Here is a 25,908-nt window from a genome sequence, read left to right on the forward strand (position 1 = left end):
CTCTAATGAGAGCCATTTTTCATCTGTGAGCTGTTTATATAAAGTTAACCTTCGAGTGTGTGCGAGGGGAGGAGGGATCATGTGTGCATGCATGCCATGCATATGCTTACAGCATGTGTGTGTGTTTTAATGGACAGGGAGCTTCACAGATACTTAGGAATGAAATGGCGATGACAGTATGCTCTAGCAAGCAGCTGAGTACCCTGACATGACAAAGAGGGATTACTAATGAGACACAGTGTAGAAGTTTGGAATAATCCTTAACAGTGGTACTGCCTGCTAAAAGTGTTTAACTGCTTAAATATAGTATATACTCCTTTAAGACATTCACAACTGTAAAAGTGCCCAGACACTCTTCTCTGGAAGCTCCATGACTTATGGTTTCAGGTATCTGTTTAAGATGTAACTGTAATGGCTTGAGATTAATTATTTCTCCTCTTTTGGGCTCTAGCACATTCAGGATAACGACATTTGACAATTATTTGCATCTTTTCTCTCAGTGGTAAAGGAAGGAAATTTGAAACAAAGCCTTTTCTAAGACCAAGACACATTCGGCTGGTATCACAAGTTACCTTTGCAATTTCTGCCAGAGATAATTTCCTCTGGAGTTACTACACCAGTGCCTCTAGCTATCTTAATACACATAAAGACTTCGTTGCTGCTTCTAAATGAAATGGCACTGTCATTCTGCCCCAGGAAGATATAAAGCACCGAGGAATGAAATTACAAGGGTATGACCATATGCTCAAACGGGATGTGGACCACTGCTGTGTGAGCGACAATGTGTGATTCTAATGAGGCACAACAGAATAAGAAATGGTTCCAAACATGATCAAACTGTGAGGTTTCTTTGTGAAGTTTTCTTCCTGATGGAGCTGAATGCAGGTGCTGATGAATTAAAAAGATGAAGCACCTTGGACGGGACTCAGAAAGTGCCACATTACAACCCCCTTCATTTAACTCCAACTTATGAAGGTAAATGTTTGTTTAAATCCATCAATAATTAATCAATAATAATCAGGCCCCATCTTAAATACCTCATTGTACCATATCACACAAATAGAGCTCTTTGCTCTTAGACTGATAGCTTACTTGTGGTTCCAAGGATATTTAAAAGTAGAATGAGAAGCAGAGTCTGCAGCCTTCTAGATGCCTCCTATGAGGAACCAGCTCCAAGTCTGTATTTAGAAGATAGACACCCTCTTCAGTTTTAAGATTAGGCCAGAAACTTTCCTTTTTAATAAAACATATAGTTAGTGGTGGCTCAGATTACCTGCAATAGATCTTGTCTGATATGGGCTTCCTAGGATGCACTGAGTGTTTCTACTTCACTCTGCTTTTAATCATTAGTTATCATTAATCTTTGGCTTTCTTCCACAGTGTGTCTTTTGTCTCACTTCCATCACCCCCAACTAGTTACAGCAGATGGCTGCCCCCTTTCTCACATCCCTTTCTGTGCCTCGTTCTGCTTAGAGGTTTCTTCCTGTTAAAGGGGGTTTTTCCTTCCCACCATAGCCAAATGCTTGCTCAAATGGGATCGTCTGATTCTTGAGGTTTTCTCTGAATAAAGAAACTTCTTTAAGTTTTTTTAAAATTCAAGGAACTTAAAGGCAAAAAATTGACAAGATCAATAACATGACTGTTTCAAAACAACAACTTAAAGGGAATCCGTAAAGGGGGGATTAGAGGGAAGTGTAAGAATAAAACTATCATTTAATGACAAACATGATCCACTAAGAGCAGTTTCAGAGATTAGCATCCATCTCATTGTATCCTTATACTTCTTCTATCCACAGTCACCAATAGATGCACATTTCCTAGCCATAAAGCTGCAATCGATGTATTCATATCAATCTTAGCACCTGTTTTAGTTGAACTTGCAGAACACTGAATACTTCTAGACTGACTGAACTGGCAGCTCGTCAGCATCCTCAAAGATCAGGATCGCGACTGTTGGTCTGCTTTCAGAGGCAGAAACAGCTGTAGTGGATGGTTTGCTGCCTAGCTAGAAAATAGTGGTGGGTTTTGATAATCGATTCATTGATTACAATCGATTCTGGCTTGGATAACGTGATATCGATTCATTAAAATCCTGAATCGATTTTTTTATATAAATGTATTTTGCCCAAAATTCCAGAATCTCAGGTGGAACGTCACAAAATTTTGACAACCACCAAACATTTAAAACAGTAAATGAGAGCAGGTACACGGCTTCTGCACAAAGACGTAAACGCAAAGCACGGACCTGCAGATCAGAATCAGTGAGATGTCGCCTTTCTCACCCGACGGCACGGACACGGTCGAGGCTGAAAGCTGACAGCTCGCTGATTCTGATGTTTCGGCGGGTCCGCGCTTTGTGTTTACACCCTTTTTGCGCTGATTCTAAAGCTGTTAGTTTGATCTCTCTCCAAACAATATTGACCGAACCAGCAGCAAAAAAACATCGTCATAGACTCCCTCTTACTTTTGCTGTTTTATACTTGCTGTATACCCTTTACATTGCATTTACAGCCAATCTGGAATGGCACATAGCAGGGTTATTAAAGCATTGATGCATTGCAGGAGCCAGCTGGTGGGTTGAGTTTGTGAAGAGGCTCTCCAGCTGCAGTTTCTGTCATTATGGCAACGCTCCACACCTCGTCGCACCACAGTGCACTTATTTCAACACAACGGGAAAGAGCATCAGCATTATATCAGCTGTGCCACCGCCGCAGAGAGAATAGAGTGCCAGGAGTCACAGAGGAAAAGAAAATGGACTGATAGACGGCTAAGAGAGTAGGGAGTCACCGAGGACTTAGGAAAGCTTGTTGTTGATGCTCCACTGTTACTTTGTTTTGTTTGTGTATTTCTTCCTCTTTCTTTGTCTCCGAGCTTGGTAATTCCCCATATTCTCCAGTGGGAGGGGATCATGGAAAGTTACTCTAGCTACACCAAACATCTAAGGGAGAAGTTCAAAATGAGGCTATGCAAACAAGTACTTCTTTCTATATGATCTACTTGGCCTTTCCTTGTTTCCTTGTTGCCCTCTTGCTTTTATATGTGCCAAATTGATTAGAAACTGGCTAAATAAATGCAAAACAATACACAGTTTCAGGATTGGGTTACTTTTTAAGACATCTATCTATAACATATCCCATAACGTATTTTCTATCACTTTCAAAAGGTGAGTAAACTCTATTTCAAAAGTGAAAATTTAGTTCATTTTTTGTTTGCCCTAGACTACTTTTAGAGTTTACCTTTAAGTAACTCTTTTCTTTCTTATCTTGTCATTTTTTTTCCTTCTCTCCCTCTTGGAGCTCTATTGAGGCTTTAACTGAGACAGCTTTAAAAAAGAAAAAAACACACAGCTGTAGCAGTTAGAATAGCCAGTTCCCAGGTATAAGACAGTCTGTCTACATATACTGAGCCTTGAGAAACCCCCCTTTTCTTTATATCTTGCTAAGATAATGGGAAATAGAGCAATTTATTAAAACTTGCAAAGATGTGTTGAAATTCATTATCAAAAACTGAGACTTACAGGTCTAACTTTCCAGATGGTATTGCAAGGTGGATCAAACTCCATATCCATCGGTTTTGACAAGATTCCCAACACCACTGGCTGAGATACAGCCCAAAACCATGATAGAGCCTCTACCTTGTTTTACCGATGAATGTTGACACTCACTGTTGTACCTCTCCTGTGACATGCTCTGTACATATTGATGAGAATTTGAACATTTGACTTTAAACAGTTGACCTGTTGCCACTGATTTTCAGTCCCATTCTTGTGTAATTTAGCATACTTCACTCTTTTCTGCCTGCTTCCCTTCATATTAAGAATGGTTTCTTGAAGCCAGCTTCACAATAAGATTTCAGCAAACAGTATAGATGACCAGGTGCATCTCCCCAGTCCTATGTCAGGTTTTTTTTCCCTATTTTACAATTTCCTAAAGACATGACATTTTGCTTTGCTTGTTTTTATTTCTGCAGCTTGACCTGCAATAGTCCCGTTTCCAGAAGCTCATTAAGGATACTCTGCCCACCGTGCATGCTGAGATATGTTAAGGTCTTGGCTAATAGCACTTTGGGAATCAGCTTGTTGGTATTTTATGCCTGTCAAACTGTATTATCTTTGGCATTTTTGTAGATTTGACAAAAGAGGAAAAAAAATGGAGCAAATTTTGTGTGTTTGCAACAAGCTGCTAGTAACGAAGTGCTCAACGCTGGTTCTTTTCTCAATTGAGCTTGGTGCCTTTTTATGTCTTTTATGTTTTGTTTGATTCATAGGTCACTGATAAGCAGCTTAAGAAACATAAAAACATTCTTGTGAAAATGGTCAAATCAGCAATTTTCTGAAGTAATATATATGTATGTAGATAGAGAGAGCGAGAGCAAGCAGTATCAGCAGCAGTTATACAAGCAGAAATATTTGTAAGAAGAAAAGAAAAGTGTCCGTATCTGTATTTGTCCCTTCTTTCAGGCACTGAACTGTACCCCCCACCTGCTTCCTCTCCCATTCTGTCTCACTCTAAATAACGCAAACTTGAGGTGTGTGGTGGTGGACTCCCCTGTGGTGCTGAGGCCAGGGTAGCAGCTGTCTCTATCAAGACTCTCCTCAGAGCTGTCATGGCCTGTCTGCTCCTCGGCTAATCACTTCCTACAGGCCTGCAGCACGGGGGCCGCTGCTGCTAATGTCATCACTGACTGGTCTGGGAGAAGCTTGCAGGATTGGCATGATGTAGTTTCACATGGTGATGAGTGTGTCTTTCCGTATATGTTAGAGCGGTAGAGTGCAGGTGGTTTTAGCTGGCGGCTCAACGGGTGTGCAAATGCCTCAGGTAGTGCAACATGGGTCACACATTATCACATACACACACACACAAGCACAGACACCGTAATTGCTGCCACCTGCCAAATCACATTTGCCACACAAGGAGTTACTCGTCTGTGCGTAAAAAGCTAATGGCATAGTGTGTCACACGCCAGCATACATGGGCGCATGAAAGTGGCCATTTGTGATGACACATAATTCACTCACTGGCATGTTCCGCGGAGGTAAAAATAAAGCCTCGATGGAAAAACATCCTGATCCAACAAAATCATTTTTTTCTGAAGACTTTAAATATTTCTTTTTTTGCCACATGGTAGATGTTTTGCTTGAAGGTTCTGCTGTGGTCAACGTTAGCAATTCACTGAAGTAACTGTCACAAGAGATGATTATCAATCACTTCAGCCATGCAACAAATTGCTAAATACACTTTGCATTGTAAGGCTTCAGAGACTATTCAGAATTTGAATAGCCTGAAACAGAAAGAGATTGATAGGTACAATTAGAGGAGAAGAGGAGACAGGGTGATGGATAACAAGCAAACGGAGGATTGGAAGAGATAAAGGAGGTTCAGCTTATGGCAAGAAAATACAATTTCCCTGAGTGAAGGCTGACAATGTTGGGAATAGAAGGTAAGTTACCTTTTCATCCACTGTTGCAGTGCCCCTAAGCAAAGCATCTGGAGTCACTGAAAAAGTACAGCCGATAGATTTGCTTCCTTAACATGTTTTTACAGGACAAATATCCAATCATTTTTTTAAATAGTGCAGATTAATACAAATGACATACTCATACAATTCACTTTTTCTACTTATAGCCATGATTTAAATACACAAAGGGATGGTCTCAGGGAAACGGCACATCTAGATCAGGATAAGAAGAAGAAAATGGTTGGATGCATGGATGCATGATTGGGTGGATGGAGTTCTAAACTGTCAACGATATGAACCAGTTTATGAAGTGGCAGGTGAAATATGTCTTAATTAATCTGTTTGAGATTCAAGTGTGTGGTGTCATGATGCCAGGATCCAAAGAGCTCTTGAAATATTTTGAATTAATTATGTTACCTTGAGGGAAATCAACTACAAGTGGTGTAGATTTCAAGCAACTGCCATTACATTCAGCACCAACAAATTCAACTCAGGAAGACAAGGATGCAGAAAGACGTCTCCAAGAACCCTGTGGAGATTAATTTGTTATCATATGTTACCTTATATATGAGATCAAAGTAGTTGCATTATAATATGGTATGTAGTTTTAGTTTGCATTAGACCTCTGACTTAGAAGAGTGTGAAAATCATTAGATCTGTTGGATTGACCTGTATTATGTTGAATGTCTTACATTGCTTCAAAGGAGTTGTTAGGATAATGGATGTTATTTTAATCTCACTGATATCATTTACATGCACTGTTGTAAGTTCATTATTACTTCATTAGTCTGCATCAGTTTATCAGTTTCTTAGTTTCTTAGTAAATCGGCTATAAGGTAATTCTCCACCAGCTTACTTTCTCTCTGCTTAAACTGTTGCAACATCACCACTCCACTCGAGCTGGACTGTTACATTCAGATATGCACGTAGTCAGGCCTCACTAACGTGCACATATATACAGACTTATGTAACACACGCACGTTCCCTCACATACACACTTATTAACAAAGGGAGGTCGTCTCAGGACATCTCCTCTAGTTGGACTCACAGTTTCACAAAATGCACAACAGATCACACACTTGTTTTTCTCTAAAAGTACCATATGATGTCTATATAAGGAGAACTTTTGGGATTGTGGGGACTTGATATCATTTCCAGTAAGGTCTGTGTGACGTCATCATGAATAATATAAAAGATATGGAGAGCCGCCGCCCGGCGGAGATCTGTGGCTGTACGCTTGTCTTCCCATGCTTCTGTCTTAGAAGTGTGTAATAAAGATCACTATTCTGGCATCTACTGAGACCATGCAGTCGTTTGTCTTCTCCTCAAAACTCGAATCATGACAACCCTAATATGCCATTACAGGATCTGCACATAACTTTGGTAATTTTTGGTGTCACACTGTATCTATCTACTGTCTGAGCTATCTTAGCAGCACAATTATTTTTCTTGCCAAAGCAACAGTAGACTTTGGTACAGTTTGGTGCAGGTCAAACAGAACTTTTCAGGAGATGCTGAAATGCTCTGTTTGGCCTAAAGTATGGTGGTGTAAATGTTATGGCTCAGGACAGCTTTGCTGCTTATCTGATGGAAATTTACAAGTTAGAGCTGCTGTCTGCGAACAAATATGCAAAATGTATTTCATATCTTTCCTAAAGGGGAACATATTAGTTTCCGACGTCAGGGCTTTTAGACAAAAACCTTCATTAAAACGCTTCATTAAAAGACCAGATTTCATGATCAAGTGTTTGTCCAAATGTGTCTAAAGATCAGTCATTTCTGTTGTGTATGGGTTTTTTTGTCCTCTGTGTGTGTTCTAAATATAAAATAACAAGATAGCTGACAATCAAGACTGTTTCTGTGCAAAGATTTATCCATGGAAAAAACGGAAGAAAAAACCTTGACACAGCATTGTCTTGTTTAGCCTGCTTTCCCTGAAGATACTCATTTGACTAAAACAAGCAATTAGGTTTTTGGTAACACTAGCTAGCTAATTGTAGGGTGCTTTGGTACACCACCCACTGGGAGGCCTAAGGGAAATGATTCACAGCTGGTAATGGTAACATAGATGTGTCAGGTAGATTGCCTACATGGCCAAAGCTCTTTAAACAACTGAACATTGCACCGACAGCAAATGCGCTTTTTGCAGAGCTCATCACAAAACAACAGGCCTCCGTGTCATGCCATAACAACTTCCACTTTTCAGGGAATACTTTTAACAACATTTTGAACCTAGCTGCAGAGATTTGGGCCATTCAGCCACATAAGCATTAGTAAGGCAGTGAAATTGGTAAGACCTGCAGCTGATGATGCCATTCATCCAAAAGATGTTAAGTGAGGTTAAAGGAAGGGCTAAATACACAGCAGACTTGTCTTTTGTTTTCCAGAACACTGTGGGAAAAATCTTTTTTTATGGAACTTGCTCAGTGCAGGGGTCATTACTAAGGTGAAACAAGAATAATAAAAAATAAACAGCCTAAGATGACAAGTAAGCAAAAGTAGGCACACATAACTTAACAGACTTAACAGTAGTGTACACTAAAAAGGCTGATAGAATACCTCAAATGAGGAATGAGAAATCTGGAGATAAAATAAACAATTACAGAGTCACACAGACAAAGATGTGAATAAGAAGCAAGACAGAAGGCGTGACGCTTCAGTGAGGCATATAAAGGCAACTGGTGCCGCCACAGCGCTCCTTACCCCTGCGGCGCATGTAGCAAAATGAAGCTGAGGAGAGGGACAGTGGGAACCGAGACAAGAGAGAAGAGTTGGGTATGACTGACTAGAGCAAAATGAGGTGACATGAAAAGAAAAGAGACCGAAGACAGACAATGAAGGAGCGGAAGAGTGTGTGTGTGTGTGTGTGTGTGTGTGTGTGTGTGTGTGTGTGTGTGTGTGTGTGTGTGTGTGTGTGTGTGTGTGTGTGCGTGCGTGCGTAGTGGGGGTGGGGGAGACAGGGGGGTTGATGAGCGAGCCAAAAATGTGACAGGCAGATAAGCATGGGACTGTCAGTGACTGCAGTGATTCCACAGCATTATACAAGCTCCGTAATGCCATGCTTACCTGTGTGCATATCTACTGTGAAGTGAAGTACAGGCCAAAGCACATCTGCCATTCTCCTTTGAGCATGTGGCCTCTAACAAGCTGAACATTTGTCAGCAAAGCCAGGAAGCATTTGTTGTTTGTCAGTAAGCAAGGAAAGGCAGCAGCAGTCCACAGATGTTGTATAAGCAATGTGCGTGTGTGTGTGTGTGTGTGTGTGTGTGTGTGTGTGTGTGTGTGTGTGTGTGTATGTGTGTGTGTGTGTGTGTGTGTGTGTGTGTGTGTGTGTGTGTGTGTGTGTGTGTGTGTGTGTGTGTGTGTGTTCATCTGAGCAGCCCTCAACACCACTTTATTTAGCTTGTTAGTGCTACTTCTGAAGGTTATGAGAGCCAAGAGCCTTCGAGTCATTGTGCTTTATGCCGGCATTTAATGCAGAGCTCTGGACACAGTTCTGCAAATCGTTTTTCTGTTTGATTGTTCATTTGTTTTCTTTTGTTTTTGTTTTTGTTTTGTTTTTTTAATTACTCCAGTTTGCTCTGGGACCACACGTTCATTTGACTGATGTGATTAGCATTGGTTTTCCCCAAGGCCGCTGATGAATGCATGACTCTGTGTTTTTTGAAACCAGGGGCTCTGGCCCTCATCCCAGAGGTGGAAAAAAATGCAGTTAGGTCCATCAGTTTGCTTGTTTTTTTCCTTTTTTATTTTATTTTATTTTTTCAAATATATAATTTTCTACACCACTATACTGGATTCTGAGGTGACTGTAGCTCAGGAGGTAGAGCAGGTCATCTACTAATCAGAAGGTTGATGGTTTCATCCCTGGCTGTTCCAGTGTGCATGCCAAATATCCCTGGGCAAGATACTAACCACAAGATGTTCTCTGATGCATCCATAGGAGTATGAATGTTTGCAACTGTTAGATAGAAAGCACTTCAGCAGAAGCTGTTGTGGATGGGGTAAGTTACATAAAGCGTTTTGAGTGCTCAGGCAAAGTAGAAAAGTGCTACATAAGAATCAGTCCACTTACCATTCCAAATTAATCAACAAGTGACACAACATGCAGAAGATACTAGAATTGAATGACAAGCAGTTTTATGTGTGTGACATGAGGACACACGTACACAAGAGAGGACAATATTTGTTAGGAAGAAAGCCCCAAATAAACCTTTCACAGAGGGGGGCCAAATCAACAATTTGATATTTTTTTAAAAGAATTGATAACAGGAAGGCCAGATTAGACTTTGTCGAGAATATCTAAAACAACCTACAAGATCAGACAAGATTAAAAATAGCAGAATGAATTATGTGAGGAGAAAAAACTAAAAGGAAAGAAAGCTCATGTCAAACAGGCTGCCATTAGTGTTTGTTGATAAAGTGACTCCTCATACAAATAGAAGGATGAATTGTGAAGTGTACGGTGTTATACTGTCCTCAGATTCAGCCAAATGCTGCAACACTAACAGCGCAGCACTTTGCAGTACAAATGGATAATGACCCAAAGCATACTGTAAAAGCAACCCAAGGGTTTCTCAATGCAATGGCCAAGTCAGTCACCTGATCTCAACCCATTAAAGCATGTTTCTCAGTTAGTAAATACAAAACCAAGTGCAAAGACCCACAAACAAGTCTCAGCTGATGGTAAAGCCCTAGCAGAGCATCTCAAGGGACAAAACACAGTATCTTGTTATGTCCCTGGATTCTAAACATCAGGCACTCATTTAAAAATTTCTGAAAGATGTTAGTGTGTCCAGTTACTTTCAAGCCTCTGAAAATGTTGGACTATGTGTACCAATTACTATAAACCCTAAACACTAAAAACAAAACTTTAGTTAAACCCCTTGAATTAAATATGAACGTCTGCATTTCAATCGCACCTTGAATGTTTGATTTAAAATTCTCCATAGTTCTGGACAAAGGCAAAACAGTCAGGTCCATAAGTTTGGGGGCAATGACAAGTTTGTTGATGCACAAAAAAAGATTATTGTAATATTTAATAAAGGCCTTATTTTATTGTATGAACATGTTAAAAAATAAGCGTTTTAGAATGTAATGTTATATGTAAAAATTTGTGCAGATTAGCTCAGAACTCTTTTCGCTTGCCAAACATCTGGAGGATTGGGCATTGAGATGAGACAACAAAGCCAGTGGTGCTAAAAAACTGGGTTAGATGCCTACCTTTTGAAATACAAAATCTTATGAATATAAAACAGTGTCCAATGCTTTATTGCAGTTCTTTAAAGTAGGAGAACGGTCTGCTATGTAATTACAAATGTTTTGGGAATGAGGATGGAATAGGAATTTAGAACATGGCTGCTGCTAAAAACTGCAACAGACAAGCTGATTTGCACTGTTTTCTTTTTCTGCTGGGATAAAAAGGATGCCAGTCAGAACTCTGCATAGAATATAATGTAATTATCGGCAAAATGAACACGTATTCACAAAATACTAAACCGAGAGATTGCAGCATTACGAGTGTTACCTGGGAGATAAGTCGGGTCACAACTCTTATTTTTTAGAACTGTAACCTTTTTTGACAACACTGAAACATATTCTCCTTTATTTTTTTACGTGACGATATCTGGCACAACACTGCTGTCAGCTTTAAAATGTTTTATTTGCATCTATATTCACGATGCTGTCCTCTGTACCTTGCTTATGTGACAAGACTTAAATTTAATATAAAACTGTTGATACATTCAGTTGCACATATAGACCAGCACAGTTTTAATTGAAATAGTCAATATGTGATTGAACTGCAGACTTTCAGCTTTAACTCAAAAAAGTTTCATAAAAGAAGTGCAATCATTTTTTAGGACTTGCAGCCATTTTTATACATAGTCCTTTTCAGACGCTCAGAAGTAATCTGAATTGAATCACAAGACGTTTTATGGCCAAATGAGGTCTCTTCCCTTATTATTTCATGGCAAAATTATGCATATAAAACATGTTGAGTTGATTCCAAGCGTTGAACTTGTAATTTGCAGTTTCAGCTTTTCTCTGACATCTCAAGATGAGATGCCCAGAGATGTCAATGCAAATAAAGGAGGCCATCATTAAACTGGAAACCCCAAATAGAGCTATGAGGGAGATAGGAAAAACTTTAAGAGTGGCAAAATCAACAATCTGGTGCATAGAAAGACCACAGAAGACAAGTAAAGTGCATGACTGCAGGACTATTTCTCCTTGACTGAAATAAAATCCTTTGAAATATCCATCCAATAACCAACAAACTGATTTTTTTATTTAAAACACTCTGTTTAGGTGTACAGTGGCAAAATTTAAAACAAAATGTGCCATTTTCCAAAAAACCTATGAACCAAACATTGTTTCCACATTAAGAAACTGAACGGGATGGTAACTATGAGCAGTATAGGATCCCATAGTCTACATGTACTCATAATGCTATGATATAATTCCTGATCAAATGCAGTGAGGTAGTTGAGTGACTTGGTTTTATCTTATGTCAAATCAAATCTGAGGCCTTTTTATTTCCAGAATTGTTCTTGGTTTCTTAAAAATGCCCCCCTGCTACCATTTCAGGGGTTGTGTGACAAAAGCTTTGCCATCTAAGTAGTCAGGTACTGAAAACTTAAGCACATCCAGAGTATCAGTATGACATTTGTCATCAATTATATACTCTCAGATTAAAAAATATGGATGTTTTTGTTGCCTCGTAAAATCTTATGAGAGCCAGTATAACAGTCATGATGACATCTTCTTTACTACCACTCTGCCAGCAGCTACTGAGCAGCAAAGATGGAAAAATGGAAGGAAAGCAGTAGCAAAAGCTATGAGGGAATGCAAGAAGTTGAAAAGATGGGCTGGATAAAAGCAGAGAGGAGGTGGAATAGCAAATTGTACCATGATAAGAAATGGCAAGCATTGATGAATCACTGCTCTCACAACTGCCTTGGCTCAGATGGTTGTGAAATGTTTAAAATCTGGTTAAATCGTTTGAAATATAAGAGCCCACTGAAGGCTGCAGCATGCTGTAATAGATTTGAACACGCCAGAATCGGAACACAGACTAGCCTGTCAATCATGTGTTAGCTGCGAAGCTTTCACTGCTTCCAGGGAGAAGTGGAAAACCTTTGCTTAACCTCAATTACAGGAAATGATCTCTAATGGGTTTCGCTCCACAAACTTCAACTGAGAATGCAAACCTGACTCTGCAGCTGTGCTTGCATTTAAAGAGGAAGATCCAGGCTACCTACAGGGCACAGAAATGTGGAATCCATGCAAGGAATTTATATATAATGGTTCTTTATCGTGGAAATCTTCCAGGCTGCTGGTCAACGAGCAAATCTGCTGGCAGAAGTCAGGTGTAAGAGCACTGCCATACAGACAATCGGATCTCACCACCCACTATAAAGTGACTGGCACGCTCACACCAGTCAAAAGAGTCCACAGCTAGGAAGGCCCACCCATCCCCAGAGCTAGATATTCCCCTCACGCCAGCTGACAACCCATGTGCGCCTTCTAGCGGCGTTCCAAGTTTGCGTGTGCGTGCACGCCTGCAAACGGTGACCTTTCGTTCACTAAAGCACCACTGTGACTTACGGTAGAAAACGTATTCTGTGTAGCTGGACCAGATCTTGTCCTCTGTGTGCTGGTTGACGAACGAAGCTGTGACTGACGAGTTGCAGGCCACCATTTGGAAACCACACTCCGACAGCATGTCAAAAGCTCTCTCCAGGTGCTTGAACTTGAGGTAAAACCGGGAGGTGTACCGATCCGGGGTCCTGTCCGGGTCCCTGCTCTCGTTCAGCGTCTCCCCAAACACTTCTTTGGCAAGGGCTACCCTGCCGCATATTAGTATCCGAGGTACCCTCCTGAACTTGGCGTCACTCTGACTCTCACGGCCCATGGTGCACGACCCTCGATACCCCACAGTGATGAACCCGCTCTTTCTGTCCGCGGGAACGAGAGAGGGTGGCGGGCACTGCCGGTGGTCGCTACCCTGGGACCCATCTTCATAGTCGCTGTGGAAGTAGTCGTCCGGGCTTTGCTTGATATCCTCAGGGGTCAGCAGCTTCACCAGGTCGGGCAGCTGGAAGTATTCAGCCTCTTTTCTGAGCCTCCCTTTTTCCGGGAAGTGGTCCGGGAGGACAACTTGCTTATCCCGGAGGTAGTCCAACACGTACCGGAATAAAAAGCCATCTCTGTCAATGAAATATCGACCCTTGGGGTCTCTTGCTAAGTCGTTAGATGCGTCTTTTTTAGAAGAAAATAGCTTACCGAGCAGCGAATTCGGGGTGCTTACCAAAGTTGAGTGACGCGTGTAATAAACCTGTCCCCCGACGTTTAATTCAACAACATCTGGGAAACTGTTCTGAACTGATGCCTGCTCTTTGGGATTAGTCCTGCAGTTTAGACTCAGCGCCATCGTTTCCGTCATGAACAGCTCCAAGCAGGCTACACACCTCTTTCAACCACAAGTCTCAAAAAAGAAAGAAAGAAAGAAAAAAGCGATGGGTCCGTGTCAAAAGTTGCCCGAGCTGAGCCCCCTGTTATTTTGACGCAGGACCTCCAACTTCATCTCACAGCGATCCGAATGAGCATTTTTCATGGCTGCATTGCCATTATCACCTACCAGTCTTTAACAGTTGTCGAAAATGGAGAGGAAGATGTCACTTCGTAGTCTCGACGGCAAAACTGAAAAGAGCAACTTGAATGGAGTAAAGAATCGTCGTTGTAAGAGAGGATGAGTGTATTCTGGCGCATCAAAAAGCTGACTGCATTAGTGGTTGTGGGACTCCCTTCGCCTCTGGGAAAAGAGCATTAGCCTACATGGAAAACCAGTGAGTGCTGGAAGAAGGCTATTTGACCGGATGGAGGGGGGGAAGCACTTGCCTTGCTTGCCTTTTTAGTTTTTGAAAGTAACATCCAATAGGAATATGTCCTTTTCCACAAACGCACGTAACCAGAAAAAAAGTCGAACAACTTATTTTAGAATCTAGCCAGAAATGAAAAAGGTGCAAATGCGACGCTGTCACTTTTCTCTTTTTGTTTTGTTGTTTTTTTTTTCTTTAACTTCCTTTCAAGAGCAGACGATTTTGAAGGTTGTAGAGACTGACAGGAGGAGGAAAAAAGCCTTTCAGTGACGAGAAACCTCGCAGAGATTGCAAACACAGTCCTCTAATCATTTTGTCTGTAGCTTGTCACAACATCCAGACATGTCGCCTGGTGCGCGCTGATTTAAAGTACCCTCCTATTCATTAAAAAAACACACACACAATAAAACCCATATACGACTCTTTTTCTTTTCTTTTTTTATGTCCTGAAGAGGTGTTAAAACCTCCGTTTGGATTTCTTTTTCTTTCTTTAAAGCAGTAGAAAGGACCGAACCACTGTTGGCTGCATTACCGGGAACTGTCCGCGGTACTGAAACGAGCATCTCTCTCTCTCTCTCTCTCTCTCTCTCTCTCTCTCTCTCTCTCTGTGTGTTTCTCTTTCTCTCTCTCTCCCTCAGCCCCTTCCCCCCTCCCTCAGCACACACACCCTAACATACACTCTCCTCACTCTCCTTCGCATACACTTGTACCGCCTCCCTTCCCCTACAGAGTTGGGTGGTGTCTTCAGTGTTGCCCCTTCTCTCCTACATGTACCCGCATGCAAACGCAGGCATCTGTGTAAGTAAACCCCGCATGTGAGCAAAAATCATTTGTCCCTATTTGAATATACAGCACACTAAAGTTTGCTATATTAGCCTATGCCATTTGTAATACTAGCACCGCTGTATGCAAATGTGGGGAAACTGGTGCTGTCGTAGGTTAAGGAGCTGCAATGAAAAATATATATTTTTTAAGATTTCCCAGCCGCTTACAGTGCATAGAGGAAGAAATGTTCCATCCATCGCTGTGCCATTATTATAACGAGAGCACAATGCTGTAATTTGACCCGCAGCTTGAATCCATTTGCATGGCATTTAGTTTAAATACATCATTACAGGACACGTTTATTTTTACCATAGTGCGTTACTGTCGTGCAACATATTTGCAGTTTCCACTTTAGAACTGTTTTACAAATTGAAATCCAAAGTCCAAATACCTACATTCAAAATTCAGATAAACGCTTGCGAAAAAAGAAAAAAAAAAAGCACATTTGAATTGAAGAATTGTGTGAGCCTTCAGCATTTGCTTTGTAAAATGAACAACAGCGCCTCCCTATGTTTTCCCTCCCAAGTTCCTTTTTCAGTGCCATGGACATATCCTCGCACAGAGAGGTGATGGAATTAGTGGGTGAAAGGTTTTTGGTTTACAGTTAGTGTAAATGAATGCATTTATGCATGCTGCGCTAGTTTTTCATTTGCATTTGCAAAGTTTCCGGACAGACATTCCAAGGCTTGGATTGTCACTTTTCTGTTTCTGGGGAAGTTTTACAAAGAGGGATCTTTTTTCTCTTTTTTTTCCAATCAAATTTTTATGTCATGGGGACAAAAGTAGTCGGCACTATACATGACCATTATACAGAATTCAGTTACTGCATGGTGAAAGTGTTGCAGAACCAAAGAGGGACTTGTATATAAGAAGTCTGGGTGAGAATGATGTAGTCTGCTGGATCTCAGAAAGTCCAAATCATTTTTGTATTTTATTGATTGGTTGATTGATTTACGACCTAATGCCTTCAGCAGCCTTTTATTTTCCTTTGGAGCTCATCTGTCCACTTTTAACCAACCCTGCTGTAAGAAAAACTGCATTTCCAGGCATATTGCTTAACTGTTGTGTCCGCCCTACCACTGAGAAAATGATGCCATTACTTTTCTATTTCAGTGCTAATTCTAATTTTCATCCATTTTAACTGTAGCTTAAAGCAACATAGCCACAGAGGCAATCAAATGCAGCAGATAAATTAAAAAAGTAAAGTCACTAAAACATTTATACTGGAATTGATTCTCTTTCATTTGGTATTAATGCACAATCTCATCCTGCATTCAGTGCTTTTAGTGCTATTAATGCCTTTCTACGGGATGCGGTGTCATGTGGGTTTTTTAAAAGCACTTTTAAACTTTTAATTTTGCTTTAACACAACACCCACACCTCACAGGTTTTGCACAAAAATTACTGGAAATGAAATTCTTAGAGAGAAAAAAGTGACTATTTGGGTTTTTTATTTTTATTTTTTGGTTTTATCGCTTGAGAATTAAGTCACCAGGTTTACTATCAATTTAGCTGTAAAGTCGCACAAAAATTCCTATAAAGTACAATCATGCAAACAGACACACATACACACACGTAGAAAGAGAGGAGGTGTGCCCAGCTGGGACATCAGCAGTCACCCAGAAGTAGGCCATGTCGGCTGCGTCTTCATAAATACATGTGGGCACTACAACACTCCCCACTGTGGTGCTATTTAAAGAGCAGACGATTGACCACCTGTAAGGAGTTGAACCTGCTTGTGCTGACAAAATTAATTTCACCTTAGCTTTCTTTGTCCCCAAAGAGCCCTGGATTCACTGGTGTAGTCTTCCGAAACACACAGCAAGACCGTCACCAGACACATTCATCTATGGTTTGTGCACCGTGCCTGCATTTCCGGTCACAATGTACAGTATCAACATAGGTTTGAATTATTTCAAATAATTTATTTCATTTAAGTCCAGAAAATCAGTTTTTGGAAATTGTCTTTTGCAGGATTCTGAGTTATTCTGTTAGGGTTATAATGTCAAACTTACTGGGTTTTCATAAAACATGCTTGTGCAGTAGTTGCAATTTCCAAATTATGTCCTTGCTCTCCATGTTTTTAAAATCATTTTAGTTTCACATTAACAAATTAAAAATATACACAAACATTCACTCTGCGAGCACAGCGGCAACATTAATAATTTATGGTTTTTCAGAGAGAAACATTATATCACAGAGATTTTTAATTTTTCACTTGAAAAAGAAAGCGACTTGGTGAGCACTCCTCTTCCTTGATACAGATCAACTGGCAGCACAGTTATTTTCTTCCTGTGCAGTGCAGAGAAAACTATTAAAGGGAAATTTTCAGGCCAGTCACAGATGGTTGAAATAAACAGCATACTACTCCCACTTCCATCTCTCATTACAGCCACACCGAATGATGCCAGGCCTTAGATGGGAAATCTGCAAGTACAGCAGGCAGACATTCAATGCATAAATTCAGCCGACTCAGAGAGGATGAGTATTTACCAAGAGTTTCTATGAAAACCTTAGTTATCTCTCAACGTGTACTTTAACTTTTTTTTTTTTATTTATGTATAGACAGCTATTTATTATTTGCAAAATTTCACTAGGAAAAAACTCAAGCATGTTAGCACGGAATTCTGCAAGAGAGCAGTCATTTCAGTCAGATACACGAGGAAAGTGATTATTGGTGTTCTTTAAAACATTTTAGTGTTAGCATCATTTTTGAATTAATCGTTGCTACCAATAGGGAGCCATCAAGTTTATTGAATCACTGTGAAATTAAAGGGCCTGAGAGCAATGTGTGCAGTTTTGCTTGTATGACTAATGATGTGGGCAAATAAATCTGTGCAGTCACATTGCAATAGCCTGACTTCACTTTAATGACAAGTAAAATCAGGTTCTATGGCATATGTAATTTTTAGGGTTAACATTCAGTTTAAGGTTAGATTAAGAGTTAATCAGATTGTGGATAGGGTTAGAGTTAGGTTAAGTGGATTATACTATATGGAAGCTAATGTCCTCTGAGGTGAGACGTGGCTGTGTCTGTGTGTGCATGAATGATTTTCTTAAAAACTAAACCGATTAGTCATAAAAGTCTGACCACACACAGGTGAAGTGAATAGCAATGATTACCTCTTCATCATGGCAGCTGGTAGTTGGTGGGATGCATGAGGGAGCAAGTAAACCTTTTGTCCCCACGGGGCAAGCATAAGGACTTTGGCGAGTTTGACAAGGGCCAAATTGTATTGGCTGGACAATTGTCTCAGACCATGTACACCCGTATTCCCTGATGCTCGTGACATCTTTCAGCAGGATTTGTGCACTGCCACAAAGATAACATGCTTCAGGAATTGTTTGATGAGCACAACAATGAGTTTTAGCTAATATCGTGACCTCCAAATTCCCCAGATCTCAATTTACTTAAGCATCCATGGGACATGCTGGACAAACAACTCGAATCCATGGCATCCTGTAAGTTGCCCACCTCGTAACTTACAGGATGCCACAGCAGACCTCCAGGGGTCTAGTGAAGTCCATTCCTCATCAGGTCAGGGCTGTTTTGGCAGGAAAAGGAGGACCAACACAATATTAGGCAGGTGGTCATATTGATCCGTGTATGTATGTAAATGTGTGGGAAATGTGAAAAAATACAGCTGGTGGCTTCTATTTTGCATATGACCAGAAGGTGGAATGGCAGAAATTAAGAGCCTGCTAATTGCAAAAACCTTTTATTTTGATGTTGACAATCACCCTGTGGCGAAACACTGCATTAAACAGACTAAAACACTTTTGTCCCTATTAATAGTTCAGATTTTTAAAAAGTTGTTATACAGCTTATCAATACTAAATCATCTAAAGTGGAAAACTCTTTTTTTCCTTTTGTTTGTTTAATTTAAAACCATGGTCCACAATTGTAACAGTCTGAAAAAGGGAAGGCTCTATTTTAGTTAATTGAATTATAAAGATCTTTGTTTCATTATTGTTTTTATTTATTCATACACAAAACCAAAAAACAATAACTTCCTGATACTCCGACTCAATTAGATGATCCATGCAGGCTGACTGAACTCTGTCCTGAAAGTGTTTACTCTCCAACACCTGCTGCTAGGACAGCAATGAGTCATCATTCTCAAATGTGCCTTTAAACATTGCTGAGCAATTTTTTGGCTTGTTTTAGAAGTACACTAATGGACTCATTATCGTTAAGGAATATTTTGTCTCTCTGATATCAATCTTCAAACATCAATTCAATGAAGTCCTTGTGGGAGTCGGTAACAAGTCCCGATGCCCCAGATTTGGTATCTAAACAAGATATTTTTAGCTGGTTCCAACAAACAGATCTAATGTGGGAGTCAGTTGCACTGAAGAAGTAGATTGAACTGTTTGACACAATCATCATATCTCATAATACAATGTCAGTAATGTGACCCACAAACAATCTTGAGCAGAGAGTAATCCTCTGTGGTTCAAAATGTCAAGACTGACAAATTGAGGGCATGTCTATGAATTTTGACAGTTTTATATCCTCTTGCCAATGGAGCAATATAATTTCAGCAACATGGGTTTTTTTTTTAGTATTATTCATTTCAGCAGGTTAAAAATGACTTTGGTCTTGGTTTGTGTCACTTTGTTGCTCTACTCTTGAAAACCTCTCCTTATCCACTCTCTGCACAAGGCCATGAAGCTATTCCCTGCTAAACTAGGCCCACTGCTCTCCCTGGAGACATGGCTAGTTACCAGGAAGCCCACTAAACATTAAGGGCTCTGGCAGCCAGAGCAGAGTGGCTTGGTGAGGGACAGACGAGCAACTTCTGGAGCCAGAATTAGAAGAGGACTGCAAGACACCACAGAGAGCTGGGAAGTTGAACGCCTCAGCTTGTCTTTTGGCCAGCAACATAGCAGCAGAGCTGTCATCCCACTCACTAACATTGACGCTGCAGGTGTCTTGTGTGTGTGTGTGTGTGTGTGTGTGCGTGTGTGTGTGTGTGTGTGTGTGTGTGTGTGTGTGTGTGTGTGTGTGTGTGTGTGTGTGTGTGTGTGTGTGCTGCACTACTTTTTGTACAGGAGAAGGCATCAAGGAAGCGGGTGGATCCTTGCAGCCAAGTCTAAACAGAGCATCAAAATCTAAGATCCAAAGATATTTTAGATGCAACCGACTGAGCCAAGGCTTTGTACGAGTGTATCTGCACAGAGATGACTGTAGGTCTTACTGCTAAATTAAGATCTGATCAAGAACATTTCTATAATAGTTTCCTGTGTTTGTTCTATACACCCAGTTGACACACATCCTGTGTGATGTTCAGTGTTTACATAATTGTTTTGGGTTTTAGCTTGAAATCTACTCAATGGGAACACACTTTGTTACAAACAACTTGCTAATACCAGGTTTAACCCCAATTCTGCCTTCAGAACTGCTTTGATTGTCCATGGCATCAATTCAACAAGATGCCTTGGTCCATATCAACATGATAGTATCACACAGTTGCTGGTGAGTGTGTAGATCGTTTGAGTACAGTTAACTTATCGTCACAGTCAAGAAATCACTTTGAGATGAGATGAGCTTCGAAGCAGCCATTAGAAAAAGAGCATGTTGTGGACATAAAGGGAGGGACGTGTTTAAGAACAATACTCAGATAAGCTGTGGCATAAATGGTGCACAGTTGCTACTGAGAGGCCCAGAGTGTGTTAAGAAAAGATCACAAGCCTGAATCATTGATACAAAGCAAGATGGATCCATGCTTTGGTTTTGCTGGCACCAAATTCTCATCTTACCACCTGAATGTCATATAAATCGAGACCATCTGACCAGGCAATGTTTTTCCAATCCTCTGTGACATCCATACAGAACAATGTTGGTGAGCCAGTGTGCATTATAGCCTCAGTTTCCTGTTCTTAGCTGACAGGAATGGCATCCAATGTGGCCCATCTGCTTCAAGGTTGTGCATTCAGAGATGTTCGTCTGCATACCTTTTGGTTGCTGAATTACTTCCCATCAACTCGGAGCAGTGTGGCCATTTTCCTCTAATCTCTAACACGATGCATTTTCACTCAGAGAACTGCCACTCACTGGATATTTGCTCTGTTTCTTTTCTCTTGGACTGCTCACTGTGAGCCCTAGAGATGGTTTTGTAGGTAAACCCCAGTAGATCACCAGTTTCTGATACACTCAGACCTGCTCGTCTGGCACAAACAATGTTCAAAATGACTTAAATGATCTTTCATCCTTATTCTGATGCTTGGTTTGAGCTTCAGCGGGTTGTTTTTACCATGCCTACGTGACTAAATGCATTGAGTTACTTCCAGGGGATTGGCTGTTTAGATATCAGGAGAGTATACACTGCATATTGTTCCAGCAAGAATTCACTTGTGTGGTTTCTTCTAGACCAGTGTTTACATTTTAATAATAATATTAATAACTTATATTATGAATATATAGGTATTATTGCATCTGCATTTCTTTGTTTATTTCATACATGTGCTATGAGATTAGTTTTTTTGTAGATACATTGTATTTCAAACTCTTAAATGATAGATGGTATTTATTATTGCATTCGGTGTCTCACAGATGCAAATGAGTATTTCCAATTTAGATTTTGATCCATAGTTTTAATTTAGGTGTCCTGCTGCTTTTCTAAGTATTTTAGGGTTTTTTTTTGTTTGTTAGTTTTTTAGCTTTTTTGAAAGTTTGGTTTGTGCTGTCATTGCATAAATATATTTATGTTGAAGGCCTCGTTTTTTAGAGGTCTACGATCTTTTGCTGTATTCAAGGCTCCTATCTCATGTACTGTGGCTTCCACAGAGAACAAGATGAGATACAAAAGAATTACAAGACTGCGTCACAGTTTGGAGCGCAACACTTACCTTCCATTATTTGTGATTTTCACTCATTAGAATCGGTGTGTTTTCCTCTAACTGTTAAGGGGGACTGTGTTAGAATGTTACATAGTACACAAGTAGACAAGCTAACTATATGCTTCACAAAAAGTGATAAACAATCCATCCATCCATGAATTCACCATCCAACCACCTTCTAAAATTTTTACCTTGTCAGCGTATTCCCCAAGATGAACTAGAGCCAAACCAAGTTGGCCAAGAGGAGAGATACACTATGTTCAGGTCAGCGCTCTATCTAAGGCGCAGCGTATATATATATATATATATATATATATATATATATATATATATATATATATATATATATATATATATATATATATATATATATATATATATATATATATATATATATATATATAATACAATGTATCTACAAAAAAACTAATCTCATATATATATATATGAAATATTAACAACGATCAGATATTTAAACATGTCCAATAAATTTCTCAGTTACAATACCCTCCCAAGTTTTAACTTCAGGGATACTGTATCAGACAGATTTCTGTTTTCCTTTTCACAAGATGTGCTTAAGGCAGTCTGATCATAACTGACTGTAGAAATATAACTGAACTTATTAATTTATTAATAAGTTCGGTTTAGAATACGTTTAGAATAAGGAGTATTGCTGTTAAAAATGAAAATAGTAGCCAGACCTTTCTCCTAAAGTTCTTTTTCACTTCTTGGAACAAATGTAGAAACTTTGCACATGAAGAGATAATCAAACTTCTATGCAGTGTTAACACCAGGAGGTTTTCAGTGTATCTTACAGTAGCTGGCGCTTGATTCAATTTGCACCATGTGCGACTCAGAAAGCAGTTGGCCAGGATCAAGTTGTGGGTGTAGTGAAAGGATGGGAGGGGGTGGAGGATCTGACAGCTCCACAGTGAAGGAAGAAATCTCTGTTCATTTGTTAAAGAAGAAAAAAAAATCCATTGAGTCAGACTGTGTGTAAGTGCATATTGACTCATCTTCCTATGTGGATTACATCAGACACAGATGAGCTTTAGTAAAATGTACAGAGCAGCCATGCAGTCAGGTTGATGCCATGTACTGTACATCCAAGGAAATTACAAAGGATATTCAGGAGAAAGTTACATACAGTAAAGTCCATATTTCTTAATACAGGCAGCAGTGTGCATAACAAAGCGTTGACAAAAAAAATCAAATCAAAAAAATCTGAAACAACAGAAACAGTGGAAAATAGAAGCAAATGGTCAGTGATCACAATGGCAACATTTTCTCTGTTTTAAGAAGAATATATCCTGAAGGTGAATACTGATACCAAGCAGCTTACGAGAGATATCTGCAATGAGGAGAATCTTCCCACATCTGCACCAGGCTCTGCATGTCTGAGGCAGCTCCTTGCACAGCACAGCAGAGTTCTCCAAGCCTAAAGGGATGTTGACCCTGTTGATTTGGCAAACCATGCAGATGAGATGTTGCTAAGCATCCGCTCTCTCTCTCTCTGCCAGCACAAAGGCCATGGGAACACTGTGGAGGGGTAGCTAGCCCTGCTGGTGTACTGGTGTGGTGTGTATATTTGCCTCTCCCTGTGTGTAAGAGAGTGTGTGTCTGTGTGTTACATCACAATCTCTCTCTCGCTCCTGCTTACAGACTCTTGGGATTAAAGGGTGGTTTCCACAGGTCCTCAGTGTGTGACAAATCTCTTGATAGGGCCAAATCTCCACAAGTCCTTTGAACTGTAAAACCCCTTTAAAGGTATAGCATCCAATTTTGCTCTTCAGCTGTTCATGCTTTGATGCTTTAAATGTGTTTCATTTGTCTTTATATCCAATCCAGCACTATGTAACTTGGATGCAGTTCAATATTACAGTAGAATGGGCAAAGAAGCATTCAAGTAGTGTATGAAGCCCTCAGCAGACACAGTGAAAATGAATCATTTCTGTGTGTGAGAAAATGAAGGTGACAGTTAGTAGAAGATGTGGGTCTCAGTTCGCTTCTGCCATCAATAATTTCCTCAGAAAGACAGAACATCCAGTGGGGAGTCACCCCACACACAGAACAAGTCAACAAGAATTACAAATCTTGGGAACGATTGCAGCTTTAGACGCAGTTTACAATGCAGTTCACTCTCTGTGGAAGGCAGGAGTTGCAGTACAACTTTATTAATTTCATGTTCTTATCTCGTTCTGCTGTTAAAGCACAGACCACGCTGATTGTTTCTGGCTTATAATTCTGGCTTTCATACTTTGTTTTTTTTTGTTCATTAATGATGTGAAATCTCATTAAGATATTACCAGTCCAGTTGGTGCTTATTAGCATTGAAGACAAAAATAGTAAGGCTCAGGTTTTTGTGTCCGTCCCTCAGAATGAGCCAGTGTTTTTATCTCTCCTCCTGCTGAAAGTCAACAGTCACACAGAGAGAAATCTCTCATTATGGGACACATATTTATTATTCCATTGGCAGTAATTATAATACTGTGATGCATGTAATGAAAGAGACATGTAGCTGTTATTTCTCCTAAATGACACTGATGCGTTTGAAGGAAAGAAAGGTCTGAAAGGTTAGCTATCATGGTATATGAAGTGGTACTTGTACTTTACTACTATTCATACTGAGCACTTGAAGTGCTTTTAAGCACTTTTAAGCAACAAATAACATTCACACATTTGCAAATATATCCCAGATATACTGATTATTGACTTGGGATTCAGTATCTCGACAAAGGAGACTTTGAAATGTAGGCCAGAGGAGCCGAGGAATTGACCACTGACCTTCCAATTAATAGATGACCTACTATCTCCAGATCCAAAGCCACTGGTCATAAACTTTTCACCATAAACTTCATTACCAAATCCCATGTGAGTAACTGTGGTAACTGGGAATTCATGGCAATAAAGGGCAAGACAGTGAACAACATTCAAATACCGACGTCTCTCCTTTAAGCTGCATTCATATAAAAAGAAACACATGCATCTCAGCATCAGCTCACTGGGCTAAAAATAATATATGTTCATCATATCTCAAAGTGAATGGAATCATCATGCTAAGTAAAACTTACTCCAAGTAAAACTTGGAAGGATGTCTGTGAGGGAAGCATAGAAATAAGAAGGAGAACCAAAGCCATGCAGCTATTCATAATATGAGGTTTATTTTAGAAGCTCCTAAATCTGTTTTGACAGGTAGAACACTCGTGGGTCGAATGGTGCTGTCCCTGTATGCCAACCAGAGACAGGAAGGAAAAAAGCTGGCAAAAGTCCACACTACACATTAAAATGCTTCAATTCTTATCTCTCATTTTGCAAACAAAGGTTTACATTGAACCATAGCTACCTTGCATGTGTGTAATACAGATCAAGAAAGCATTGAGAGCTAACCTCATACTTCATTGGTATATCACAGAAGACATCATATTATTACATATTATATTGAAGATAATTCGTGCTGACTAACTCTCTTTTTTAAAAACCTCAAGAGGGTAAAAATCTCATTTCGGAATAAACTTCTCAAACTCTTCAAGTCTTCTATTGTCATTTTAGTGCTTGTGTAGCTAACTCATAGAATGGAGAAAGCTGCTCCAGCGAACCAGATGCCTACTAATTTATGATCTGTGCAGCAGTCATATAGGGCGGGAGGAAATGAATTCGATGAATTAACTGAAGTTAACCTTGTAAATATTCTCAAGATTCATTTCTTTAGAGCTCTGTGTGCTTTGTGAAGCCCCGTCATTTGCGTTAAAATGTAACTGAGAATGCAGTTTAGCTGTAATGGAAATTAATTTTAGGAGACAGGATTAGTTCTGTGCTCGTTAAAATGTTCAGTATGCATTACTGAATAGGAAAAATACCTACCATCTGCATAGTTTTCTTTCAGGGGAACATATTATAAGAT

General features: G+C 40.0%; 1 protein-coding gene and 1 long non-coding RNA gene across 2 annotated transcripts in view; one reads left to right on the forward strand and one right to left on the reverse strand.

The window, feature by feature from the left end:
- Positions 1 to 14,235, reverse strand: part of kctd16b (potassium channel tetramerization domain containing 16b) — an 87,403-nt gene extending 73,168 nt beyond the window's left edge. Inside the window, exon 1 of the mRNA XM_080867741.1 lies at positions 13,066 to 14,235. Within this exon, the coding sequence (XP_080723867.1) occupies positions 13,066 to 13,903 (838 nt within the window). The 5' untranslated portion in view covers positions 13,904 to 14,235. The remainder of the gene's footprint in view (positions 1 to 13,065) is intronic.
- Positions 1 to 25,908, forward strand: part of LOC308387585 — a 73,751-nt gene that overhangs the window by 31,039 nt on the left and 16,804 nt on the right. The window lies entirely within an intron of this gene.

Source organism: Rhamphochromis sp. 'chilingali' (genome assembly GCF_963969265.1).
Source record: "Rhamphochromis sp. 'chilingali' genome assembly, chromosome: 19".
NCBI classification, from domain to species: Eukaryota; Metazoa; Chordata; class Actinopteri; order Cichliformes; family Cichlidae; genus Rhamphochromis; species Rhamphochromis sp. 'chilingali'.